The following is a 13,966-nucleotide window of genomic DNA, read 5'->3' on the forward strand; positions in this document are numbered from 1 at the left end:
GACATTTATTCAGACATTTTATAGATTAATAAATGGACCATTGTTTACTTTTTGTGTTAATTGCTGTATTGGACATGCCTAGATGTACGAATGAATGATGTTTGTTTAACTGAATGACTCAAGTATGATGGAAATCAGAGAAAGACGTTTTTGTAAGGTGTGACGGGCCTTTTTATTTTTTTTCCTGTGTCCTAAAGAGCACTATAAATGCTATGTGGTTTAAGTCAACATGTAACATTGTTCACATCCATTTTGTTTCTATAATGTGACCTATTTCTGAGTAAAACAGGATATTATTTCAGTCAATAAAGTTATTACATTTTGATGAAAAAAACAAAAAACAAATGGGTTGATGTTCACACTATAGGTTTCGGGAACACCCCTCACGCTGGACCCCTGAGAAACACAGAGCTCTTATGGTGCTCTGGTGTTGATTTAGCAGCTTGTGTGAAGTCGGCTGTTTGGCTTTCATCTTTTACAGTGTTGTGCCTCGTGGTTCTTGCTGTTTCAGCACAGGCCTCCTGGTGTTCTGCTGGTAAACGTGGAGGGCAGTCGTGGCAGCACTGAGGAAACAGACAGGAAAAGGTGGGCAATACTAACACTCTGCTGTGTGCCCGATTCACAAGCCGACTGTCGGGATCAGGGGTCATCCTTTCAACTTGCTTTGAATCAGTGTCGCCGCTTTCAAATTCACCACAACAATAATAGGCTATTTCATATTGGTCACCTTCTCTGTGTTGTAAAAAAAAAGACTATTTTATGAGTCAAATCAAGAAGTGATATTTGCTTATAAATATATTGGCTTCTGAATTGTCATTTTCAAGTGGGCTGCACACCACTGTTAATTTAGTGTTATTTATAGGCCTGTACTATGTTATTCATATTTTATCATTTATTTTTGTTATAATTTTAATTTGTTTAATGTTTAGTATTACTTTTTTTTTTTTTTTTTTTAAATAATACTAGTTAGGTTTAAAGGTGCTAAATAGGATGTTTTGTTTTATACATTTTTGCAATATTACTTGAAACTGTCTTTACTAACTGATAAAAGACTATTTATTAGGTGCACTGAAAGTAATAATATTAATATACATCATCTGTGCACGAGGTAGGGCCTTAAAAACATCAGCCAATCGCGTAAACGATTGTCCCTCTGGCTTGTCAATCACTCCCGTGACGTTCCTTGTGAGAGACGTGCGCGGCTGCGCGCTCCAGTAACTTTCCACACTCCACAGGCGCCGCATGCAATGTTTTTGTCAGGAGACAGGAGTAACAACTGCAGATTATGAGTTACCTGCGGTGAGTCCGACATAATGAATCCACTAACACGACACAGCGAATGCTGGTGGTAAACACTCGTGTTCCAATACTCGTGCACGAGTTTTGGGAGGCGTTCCTTTGAAATGAGCTGTGAAGGAGGGGGGTTGTTCTTATGCATGCGATCATTTCAAAAACTCAGTAACAGTCTTTGGATTCTCAGTCGACGAAAAAATCCTCTATCACCTTTAATTTATTTTCATTTTTAGTTATTTTTTTTCCAGTTAATAATTTCAGTGCTTCAACTTAAACTTATTTCACTTAGTTGCCATTTCTATTTTTTGCTTAGTTTAAAGGTCCCGTTTTTCGTGTTTTTTTGAAGCTTTGATTGTGTTTATAGTGTGCAATAGCCTATAACATGTGTTCATGTTTCGCGTGTTAAAAAACACAGCATTTTTCACATAATTTACTTATCTGCATACCGCTGTTTCCACTGTCATAAAAACGGGCTGATGACTTCCTTGTTCTATGAAGTCCCTCCTTCAGAAATACGTAACGAGTTCTGATTGTGCCAGCGGCTCCTGTGTTGTGATTCGACAGCAGCTTAGCGCATCTTGCCCGGAAAGGTCACGCCTCTTACCATAACGTGGAGATGCATGCGCTCAGTGTTATTGTAAACATGTCTTTAATTTTACCCTATCAATTTGAGCCGGAATCAGACCCGGTGATTGGACTGCGGGATGAAAATAACAGCGTTTCGACGACATGGTGACAAACACACTCTACAAACGCAACTCTTGTGTATTCCTGTGGGTGGAGGTTAGTCAAAAAACTGTTTTAGTGACGTCATTAAAGAAGGAAGTAGAGGGATGTAGTCCAAACTGGCCGTTCGATGTAGGCGACTTCTGTTAAATAAAATATCTCGCTTGGCATTGAACATTGAGCTTTAAAATTTTACAGATTTTATTTATACTCTAACAACAACATTACACACTAACTAAAGTTTGAAACATGGGATCACGAAGAACGGGACCTTTAAGTTTTTTCTCATCTAATTGTAATTTATTTCAGCTTTATTACAATAGCTAAAGCTATGTAACTTTTGACCTCTGACGGTAAAAAAATATAACCGCATGCGTCTTTCAGAAAAACATTGGTTGTGCTGCATCTTCTATGCCTAGCTGTGCTGTGCTCCAATGTAGTTCTAGGCACTACTGGCACGCAAGACTTGAAAGTTAGTAGAGATCTCACGATAAACATTTCTGCCATTTTCTATTACAACCACTGTCAAAAGAGCAAGCAACAGCAAACGTTAAAGCAAATTCTTTCCTGCTTTTGGTCTTGTCTGTGTTTTTCATTTTGACATGTCTTCATTATTTATGCGTTATTTGTTATCATGTGTAGGAACCGTGACATTTTATCGGGTAACGGTGCAGACTCAGAGTAGTGTTTCCTTGTGCCCTTAAACTCTCTAATTATCTAAATACAAAGAATTAAACATGAAACCTGTTCAACCTATTATTAGTTGTTATGAAAGCCACATATATTTTTTAATCTTTAGATCATTATTATATGAAAATATGAGTTTCGGATTTGGCAAGGCAAGTTTATTTTGTTTAGCACATTTCAACAACAAGGCAATTAAAAGTGCTTTACATAAAACATAACAGCAACATAGGCCAATATAAAAAGACAATATAAGAAGACATTTGAAAATGCTTTAAAAGAGCTAAATAGAAAATAAAAAACAAGATAAAACAGGAGAGTAAAAGTTACAGTGCAGTGTAATAAATTAATAATTATTCCAATTAATAAAAGGCAGTGGCAAACAGTAAAGTCTTTAGCCTTGATTTAAAAGAATTAACAGTTGCAAGCAATTGGAATCAGTGTGTTGACGTCAAATTGATGTCAAAAAATTGATGTCAAAAAATTGGACAAATTGACGTCAAAAAATTATGAGAAAGAGAGTTATGAGAAAAATTATGAGAAAAATGTATCTGTGTTTGTCATTGAATTTTACTGTTTTTTTTCTCATGCCTTTTATCTTTAAGGCTGTGGCTGAAATCAGTTGTAGCTTTTGTGTTTCTGTTTGTCTCTTTTTTTCTTTCAGTGATTTTGCTTGTTAATGCTAAGATGATTCTATAAATAATATGTAAAGATTTTGTGGCTCAGATAAGGTCCAGTTCTGGTTTATTTCTTTGCTCTTGGCTGACATGTGGCATTGCTATGGCCTGTTTGTGGCTCAGATTTGGTTAACAGGAGCGGTCTGGCCAAGTTCCATCATTCCATGCCGCGTGTAGCCCAGGTCATCATACCACTCGCGGCAGATGTGGGCTGGATTTGGGCCGGCACAAAGTTGCTTTCTGCAAACTCTTTAAATAACTCACTTAAAGAGTTATTTTTATTCAAAATATGTTGATAATGATTAAATACTTCAGTGCCCTACAAAGGAACCATTTTAGGTAGCCTATATAAAGGGATGGATTGTGTCTGTGTGAGAGAGAGAGTCTGGTGGTCACTCCAATACTACAATGATATTAATAATTTAATAATAATGCCTATTTTACTACTCTTTAAACCAATAAATAATTCCCCTCGCCAATGACACAATTCAACCTCTGAATAGGCCTATATTGTGTGGTATTGTATATTGTGGGGTTAAATCCAAACTGGCTCAGTCATCTGACTGAACCCTTAGATGAGACTTTAAAATTAGTAAATCATCCTGTTCTGGCATGTGCTTTGTGTATTCATTAAATGGTGGCAGGACCAGGATTTGGATTTGGAAGCACTGGCTGGGCAGGAGTCAGACAAAGTGGGCATTTGGAATATTTGGGACATCAACCTCTAGCCTGAGGTAAAGTTAATAGAAATTGATGTCAAATTGTCAAACGTCAAAAAATTGATGTCAAATTGACGTAAAAAATTGGTCAAATTGACGTAAAAAATTGGTCAAATTGACGTCAAAGAATTTGTCAAATTGACGTAAAAAATTGATGTAAAATTGATGTAAAAAATTGGTCAAATTGATGTAAAAAAATTTGTCAAATTGACGTCAAAAATTGGTCAAATTGACGTAAAAAAATTTATGTCAATTTGATGCTTTTTTTTTACATCAATTTGACATCAGTGTGTTGACGTCAATTTGACGTCAAAAAATTGATGTCAAATTCACGTCAAAAATTGGTCAAATTCGCGTCAAAAAAATTGTCAAATTGACGTAAAAAATTGATGTCAAATTGACGTAAAAAATTTATGTCAAATTGACATAAAAAATTGGTCAAATTGACGTCAAAAAATTTGTCAAATTGACGTAAAAAAATTGTCAATTTGATGTTTTTTTAAAATTGATATCAAATTGACGTCAAAAATTGATATCAAATTGACGTCAAAAATTGATGTCAAATTGACGTAAAAAATTGGTCAAATTGACGTAAAAAATTGATGTCAAATTGACGTAAAAAATTGGTCAAATTGACGTCAAAAAAATTGTCAAATTGACATCAAAAATTGATGTCAATTTGATGCTTTTTTTCTACATCAATTTGACATCAGTGTGTTGACGTCAATTTGATGTCAAAAAATTGATGTCAAATTGACGTAAAAAATTGATGTCAAATTGAAGTAAAAAAAATGTCAATTTGACGTCAAAAAATTGATGTCAAATTGACGTAAAAAAAATTGATGTCAAATTGATGTCAAAAAATTATGTCTATTTGATGAGTTTTTTTCAACATCAGTTTGACATCATTCTTTAATTTCAACTATTTGCTTTTTTTTTTTGCTGTGGTTTTTGGCAGGACCAGGATTTGGATTTGGAAGCGCTGGCTGGCCAGGAGTCAGACAAAGTGGGTGTTTGGAATATTTGGGACATCAACCTCTAGCCTGAGGTAAAGTTAACAGACCTGACATCAATAGAAAAACCAGAGTGAAAATTTGGCCCTGCTGCATATGTAAACAGGACATCAAAATATCACAAATACTACAGGTGAATTATTTATCATTACACAATGGATTGTGGGACTTCCTCAATTCTCATTTGAATCCTTTACTGCTTTGAACTTGACTTGATGATGCAGTGAACTGCAGTGTGAATCATGGGAGCCTGCCTGACTGATGTTCATTAGCATGAAGGGTCAGTGATCCGGAGATGCCCCCAGGAAAACTGCTTCAGGCCCCTGGACTTCAATAGAGGCAGGACTGGCGATGCCTGGAGCATGTTTCTGAAATGCTCACTATACCAGTTGACTTTTTAGATGTATTTCCCTAAGCAGGGGAAGTTCTTAAGTTGTTTTGGAGGATTACATCCTACTGGTTTTCATTCAACCAAATGCCACTTGCTGAAAACCATATTAGATTTAGTGTATATTTCATCTTTATTCCAAACATATGAATCTGATATGAAATAGGCCTACACTTCTGTTCTGATATATTTTTCTTGCTCTTAGTGTAAATCATTTTCTGGGCTACATCCATTAAACCAGTATCTGAAGTTTATCTATAAAAATGTCTTATTAGAGAGAGCGAAAGTCAACGCGAAAAAGGCATGTTTCTCTACATCTATGCTTTAAAAACATCTTAATGATTCAAATATTCAAACAATAGCTATGAATTTTAAACCAAATAGATACTTTTTAGGGTCAGTGTTTCAAAGGAATAGTTCACCCCTAAAAATGTAAATTCATACTGTTTCAAAGTTGTATAATTGTTTGGGGTTTTTTTTCTTCATACAATAACACCGAATGATGAGGTTTAAATAGCGCATTCATCGTGAGGTATTTTTTACGACACTTTTACAATGGTTTTTGATACCATTGATTTTCATTAGTCATGTTTTCACTGTCGGGCCAAAAGCGAGCGTGCTTGTGCGTGCCAGGGCCAGCCGCTTTTCCACTGTCACTCCCGAGGCTTGATCGGGCCTCATCTGGGCCTCCTCAGGGCCAACGCCCAGGGGTTTTATATACCTTGGTCCAAATGCTGGCCAACTGAGGCTTGAGGAGTGGTCATGAACAAAGGCAGAGTTTGCCTTTTGAGTCAGGAGAGGGTCAACACTGCTGCTTATTTCCCGTGCTATCATTCCAGGCTACCAGCTAACCTCAACATTTAAGGTATTTTAAACAATTTTCAGCTCAAAACTCACTTTCTGGTCACCGTATGAGGCAGAACACTGTTTGCGATAATAAATGCATGGAAAATTCCAGAGAATGCTTGAAGAACTTGGACAAATATGATTATAATAGTGTATTTATTTGGATTCATGGTTCATCTGTCTCTTCCCCGTGCCTTTGTTGAGATCAAACTAATGCATCTGCATAACTGTATGCAAAACAGCTGTGTGAACATACTGTCTAATGTCTGTTTTTGTGTTTGACAGAAGAAGGAAAATCATACATGTTTGGCATAAAAATGATAACAGAAATTTCATTTTGGGGTGAAATATCCTTTAAAGCTCAGTACTTGGTGCCTTTTTTACTGAATCATTTACTGAAAACCAGTAAATGTTTTAGGCTCACTACAGCATACCTACAGTATAAGTCTCTCTGTGCATCTGTGGTTTTGTGAGAGCCGTTCGTTCTGATGTAATGTCTGTAGCATTAGGTGTGTCTTCCCATTACTGCTGATATATGTAGACATGAGCAGCACAACTTTCTCCCACTCTGAGATTTCAAAGATTCGGTTTCATACTTACTAAAAGAGACAATCACAGTTCCTGATACTATTTATAAAGTATCTACATTCAAACTGGTGATCAATTTACACTGTAAAGCAGACCCTATTTTACTTTTTTTTTTTAATCAAACTGTAAATTATTACATGGTTGTTTTTTTGCTGTGGCAACTACAGTATGTACCCAAATGAGATGAATGTTGAAACTTCCTCTTGCATAAAATAAGTTTCTGTTCCTTTAACATGATGTTATCTCTCCATATCCTCTCGCTTGGGTGAAGTTATTTAAATTCACATCACTAAACTCGCAGCCCATTCAAAGGAAACACATGAGTGACCATTTCCAAAATAGTAAAACGTGTGGCTTTACAGTGGAACAAAATAATTTCATCTTTAAGTGTTTCATTTTCCTTGTCTTATTTTTTAATAAATGCTCACATGCCACACATATCTGCTGAAAACATTTAACAAATCAAGTTCCATCCCACATACTTTAAAACACATCTCCCATCATCATAGCTGAAGTTTTAAATACTTGAACATAAAACAAGAGCACCAGTGCAATATTCAGCACTCAAGCCATTAAATTTGCTACACAGAAAGTCAATTTGGCCAGAACTTGCTGAGGCTTTACATATACAATTAAGCAGTCTGCTGTTTCACAATGTTCTTGCCAACTTGAGCAATAAGGGGTATCCAAACGTTCTGCTCCTCCAAGACTTCCAGATCTAAATCTATAGTTTTTGGTATAATATACATTGCCCGGCCAAAAAAAGATTGATGTTTAGATTTAAATAGGCAAATGCTTAAGAGATTGGATCTTTATTGCAGTGATTATTATGTTTCTAGCATGTTATATGTTTGGCAGCACTTCATCTAACCTTCACCCTAACAGATGGAGTGTGTAGCTTTCCATTTCTTAAACAACCATATAGGAAGACGCATCATGGCCATATTCAAGGATGACAAAGCCCAGATTCATCAGGCTCAAATTGTGCAAGAATGGTTGGGAGGGAGCATGAAGAATCACACATGAATTGGCACCTCTGAGTCCAGACTTAAATTCATTGAAGTCTTTGGGATGTGCTGGAGAAGACTTTACAGAGTGCTCACCTCTTGCATTGTCAATACAAGATCTTGACCAAAAATTGATGCACCTCTTGATGGAAATAAATGTTGAGATGTTATTTCCATCATGAGGTATATCATGTTTTTGGCCTGGCGGTGTACATGTTGCACATTACATTGGACATTTAAACTGAATTTGAAATAAGGGAGGTACATTATAATAATCTAATAATCCTGATCCAATCTAGAATATTTACAACTGACAAAATATTTAATTTACACAATTTTGAAAGACTTTCTCAGACTAGACATAATTCGTTAAGTATACTTCTAGAGTTTAGTCTCAACCTCAGATATCACACCCATGGACCATTGGCAGAACATCTGATGCATGAGGCACAAAAAATGGGAACCACTTCGGGGAATTTCAAAGTCGTCATTCCGATTGTGGCATTGCTATGGCCTGTTTGTGGCTCAGATTTGGTAAATAGGAGCGGTCTGGCCAAGTTCCATCATTCCATCATTGCCATGTGTAGCCCAGGTCATCATACCACTCGTGGCAGATGTGGGCTGGATTTGGGCCGGCACAAAGTTGCTTTCTGCAAAGTGTCATTTGGAACTCATTTAAAGAGTTATTTTTATTCAAAATATGTTGATAATGATTAAACACTTCAGTGCCCTACAAAGGAACCATTTTAGGTAGCCTATATAAAGGGATGGATTGTGTGTGTGTGTGTGTGAGAGAGAGAGACTGTTGGTCACTCCAATACTACAATGATATTAATAATTTAATAATAATGCCTGTTTTACTACTCTTTAAACCAATAAATAATCCCCCTCGCCAATGACCACACCACCCCCTTTATTTATTTATTCATTTATTTATTTTTTTACACAATTCAACCTCTGAATAGGCCTATATTGTGTGGTATTGTATATTGTGGGATTAAATCCAAACTGGCTCAGTCATCTGACTGAACCCTTAGATGAGACTTTAAAATGAGTAAATCATCCTTGGTTGAATTCTTCCGGATTTCTTGGAAACGTATGTGTCCCATTCTCTAGAAGTCTGCCTGGAATCAAAGCTTTTGAGACGCCAAACCCACTCATGACAGAAGAAAGCCATCACGTTCACAACTATGACAATGAGTGCTTAACAGGATCAACTAAACGCTGAATTTTTAAAGGCATGTGAAGTTCAACATCCAAAAGTTTTGCTTGAGGCACTTTTAGTGGATTGGTTGCACGCCGGTCTGTATAGGAACATCGAGATTTTCATGCCCCTAAACATGATGCTGAACAAAACGAACTGTGATTGGTCTGTCAGGTGGCTTCTGAGCAGTCTTTAGCCAATGAAAGCTGCTATAGAGTCAAAACCTTTTTCCTGAAGGTCTGGCTATGCAAGTAGAACCCTCTGTTATTTTGGCCTCTGCACCCAAAACCCTTCATTTCATCTCAGGTTTAACACATAAACAAGTGTCATTGTGTTTCTCTTTTCTTCAGAGCAGTTAACAGAGGATTACAGGTGAGGGATCCTCCCAAGAGCCGAGCTGGCTGCAATGACAGGGAAGCAGGTGGACCAGGACACTTCTGGTGGTGGGGATTTGACACTGTGGCCCACCTCATGTGTTTGAGGACACAGCAGGTATCTACTCCTGGAGTGTCTTCTTGGCTAATTTTTTCTTTTACTGGTTCAGATGCCCTAGAAAATGAGTATGAAGGAACAAAGGACACTGGTTTTGAGTCTCTGAGGTATTTTTCTCTTAAACAAACAATGGTAACATATGTCAGACAAGCTGTTACACATTTCAGCACATCTGCTTGTTTGATTTCACACATAATTTAACACATCAGTGATATATTTTCACTTAAAAGTAAGATTCCAAAAGGGTTTTTATTTTTTTATTTTTTTTGGAATGATGCCATAAAAGAACCATTTTGGGTTCTCCCCAAAAAACCTTGAAATGGATTCATAAAAGAACCATGTTTTGAGTGTGAAGAACATTTTTATAATCTAAAGAACTTTTTTCTACTATAAAAACCAAATGACTCTTTTCTACTACACAAACCTTTTTTGGAATGGGAAGGTTAATGTAAAAGGTTCTTCATGGAACTATAGTTGCCAATAAAGCCCCTTTATTTTAAGAGGACATTGTGCATGGGACATTTACCAATCATAGCTCAGTCCAAATTTCTGTTGGGGCCAATATGTTGCTTTAACACATTACAGAGCATTGGCATCAATACTGCTTTAAATGAAGTGCTTTAAGACCCTTAAGAAAATGAGTTTCAATGCAGTTTGCATTTGATACCAAAAAAAGGTTTACTGTTTATACTTTGCATTTTAGTTAATGATTTCCTGTTGGTGCAAGATGAGCAGACATCTGAATGTTTCTGAGGGTAACTGGCTTACAGTAAGCCATAGGCATTGCTGCCTCCAATCTCTCCAGTATCTCCTGCCTTCCTGTGCATGGCACGACTACTGTACCACGGCCAGTTTAGTGACAACCTACATCATATCCTGTAGAAGGTATACATTTGAACACATAATTAGGCTTACATTAATTTGGCTTATGGTACACAAACAAAGGCCAAAAAATGATTGTCATTCTAGATTCCATGTTCCTTCAATTTTCAGACTTCCATTTATTTATGGCCTTTTAATTGGGAGTGTGATCTTCAGGCCCTCTGATGTTCCATTTCAATAAACAGAAACTCAAAACCAAAGGGACTGTAAGTATTTTTAATGAGTAATAGAACTAAATTGATCAAGGAAGACAAAATTTGAATAATGTGGAAAGAGAGATGCAATATGCCACTGTCAAATTTGGTACAGTTCATTCAATAATGAAACTTAAATTAAAAGAGGAAAATATGTTAATTTAGTATGAAAAAGTGAAACAATGGTAAAAGAGAGCAAAAATTGGTAATGATATATGTGTGTGTGTCACGTTATGCTGCAGGGAAGCTCATGACACAGGAGATTCTGTGAAATAAAATTAATTTAATAATACAACAACAGAGAATACTGAGTAGAACACAACCATAAAACATTGACGAGACCGGACGAAGGAAAACTCAAGGTATATAAAACAGGAAGATAATGAGTAAAACAAAAATAGGTGTAGGAACTAATTAACAGTCAGGGAAAGTAACTAGGGAACACAGAAAAACAGGAAATGATCAAACAGAGTGAAAACGAAACTACAACAGCACATAAATAGCCATTACAGTGTGTGATATATACAGCTTTTTGAGATGTACAAAACTTCATCCAAGATAAATCATGTCAGATATTTTATGCAATATTTAAACTAACAAAATTCAACCAACAAACAAATTAGAAACCTTTAAGGAAAAACAGAAAAATAAAAAGAAACTTTAACTAATACTTGGTTGAAACTCCTTTTACCTTTAATAAAGAAGCCAGTCTTTTTGAATAAGATTTTTTTTTTTAAAGGTGCCGTAGAACGTCTTTTCAAAAAATGTAATATAAGTCAAAGGTGTCCCCTGAATGTGTCTGTGAAGTTTCAGCTCAAAATACCCCATAGATGTTTTTTAATTAATTTTTTTAACTGCCTATTTTGGGGCATCATTAACTATGCACCGATTCATGCTGCGGCCCCTTTAAATCACGCTCTCCCTCCCCCTGAGCTCTTTACTATAAGTGTGTTTAAAAATGAAAATAGCGACGGCTCTCTTGTCTCCGTGAATACAGTAAGAAACGATGGTAACTTTAACCACATTTAACAGTACATTAGCAACATGCTAATGAAACATTTAGAAAGACAATTTACAAATATCACTAAAAATATCATGTAATCATGGATCATGTCAGTTATTATCGCTCCATCTGCCATTTTTTGCTATTGTCTTTGCTTGCTTACCTAGTCTGATGATTCAGCTGTGCAGCTCCAGACGTTAATACTGGCTTGTCTAATGCTTTGAACATGGGCTGGCATATGCAAATATTGGGGGCGTACATATTAATGATCCTGACTGTTACGTAACAGTCGGTGTTATGTTGAGATTCGCCTGTTTTCCGGAGGTCTTTAAACAAATGAGATTTATATAAGGAGGAAGCAATGGAGTTTGAAACTCAATGTATGTCTTTTCCAGGTACTGAACTCTTGTTATTCAACTATGCCGAGGTAAATTCAATTTTTGATTCTAGGGCACCTTTAAAGAATTTTTCACCCAGTCGTGCCATTGATGGCACCAGTTAGCCCGTCCTCCAGGGTGCAGGCCATCTGCGACAGCAAGAGCAAAAACAGACTCTCATAACCTGATTCATCTGCTTTCAGAACACACATACTGTATGATTCATGAGCACAAATTTAAAAAATTGTCTTACTGTATTTGATTGCATATTAAAATTGTACCTCGCTGCAGTCTCTCACATTGTGTCACCCCGTTTCACTCTCTCTTTTTAACTGTTTCACTTGCTGTCCTGTAATACTGTTATTAAACATGCTGTCATGTCACGTTATTACACCCCCTTAAAAAAGTTCACACCCACACAAAGACCCAGTGGTATATAATATAGCATGATTTGCATTTATTGTAATGCTATTTCTGGTATCAACCATAGTTTACTTGCTGCAGAGACTATATCTTCTAGTGGAAGGACAGGACAAAAGTTATAATGGATGTGTAGTTACAATTATGTTCAATATAGCATAACATTGTACCTTGTTTATGTATATGATTTTAGACAAGGGTAAGCCAAGTCAAATAGTAGATCCAGTCCATGTGAAGGGATATTACTCAGCCAATAGAGGGAGCACATCTAAGTTTTTTTGACCTGACACCCAAAACACCCAACAATTATGGACAGCCTTTTTTAAATTTTCACCAATTATAAGAATACAATAATTCATTAAAAAAATGTTTACAGCATAACCGTTTTCAACATTGATTATTTCATGAGCAGCAAATCAGCCAATTAGAATATTTCTGAAGGATCATGTGACTCTAAAGAAATTCAGCTTTGTCATCACAGGACTAAATGACATTTTAAAATAGAATACAATCATTTTAAATTATAATAGTATTTTGCAATATTACTGTTTTATTGTATTTTTGATCAAATATATGCAGCCTTAGTGAGCATGAGAGAGTCTTTCCAAAAAATTAAAACATCCCCAACTTTGGAATGATATTGCATGTGTGTTCAGGGCAGCTGTTTTATTTAGTTAGCTGCCTTGTGGCTCACGATTACAGACCTGTGACCCTTGTGACTTTAGCTGTCGCTATCATATGCTCCTCTTTGTTGATCATCTGGTGCTTTGCCCCTGTCCTTGCACAGCTCTATGCCCGAGAAACCCTATCAGATGTCTGGCTCTGTTCCTCCTGGGGTCTCTGGGTTATTGATTTCTGCAGTCGACTCTGTGCACATGGATCAATACTTCTACAAATGGTTTTAACTAAAATTATTCCATCTAGATATTAGTAAAGGGCCATTACCTTTTCTCTCAGACTACGATTTGCTGTTAAATTGTGTGTATAATTGAAATATATATATATATATATATATATATATATATATATATATATATACATACAGACACACATACATATGAAGGTCATTCACTTGTAAGTGGCTCAACATACTCTTGATTTTGTCAGGAAAATAAAGAGAGTTCATACAAGTGAATGACCCTCATGTCATTCCAAACTTCCATTGACTTCCATTGTATAGACAATAAACTGGGCTGGGTAGGTTACTTTTAAAATGTATTTCACTACAGATTACAAAATGCATGCTTTAAAAAGTAATTTGTAACGTATTTTGTTTGATTACCTGAATTTTGTAACTTAATCTAAATACATTAGAATACTAATAAGCAGTGTTGGGGAAAGTTACTTTTAAAAGCAATGCATTACAATATTGCGTTACTCCCTAAAAAAGTAACTAATTGCGTTACTTCGTTACTTTTTATGAAAAGTAATGCGTTACATTACTTTTGCGTTA

General features: G+C 36.0%; 1 protein-coding gene across 1 annotated transcript; it reads left to right on the forward strand.

Moving 5' to 3' along the window:
• Positions 1 to 94: 94 nt before the first annotated feature.
• On the forward strand, positions 95 to 11,450 carry LOC125258626. The gene is made up of 6 exons (XM_048175572.1): positions 95 to 99; positions 454 to 585; positions 4,025 to 4,114; positions 5,058 to 5,147; positions 9,496 to 9,637; positions 10,341 to 11,450. Exons 1-6 carry the CDS (start codon positions 95 to 97, stop codon positions 10,698 to 10,700), a joined length of 819 nt encoding a protein of 272 aa, XP_048031529.1. The 3' UTR covers positions 10,701 to 11,450.
• Positions 11,451 to 13,966: the final 2,516 nt, after the last annotated feature.

Source organism: Megalobrama amblycephala, linkage group LG22 (genome assembly GCF_018812025.1).
Source record: "Megalobrama amblycephala isolate DHTTF-2021 linkage group LG22, ASM1881202v1, whole genome shotgun sequence".
NCBI lineage: Eukaryota > Metazoa > Chordata > Actinopteri > Cypriniformes > Xenocyprididae > Megalobrama > Megalobrama amblycephala.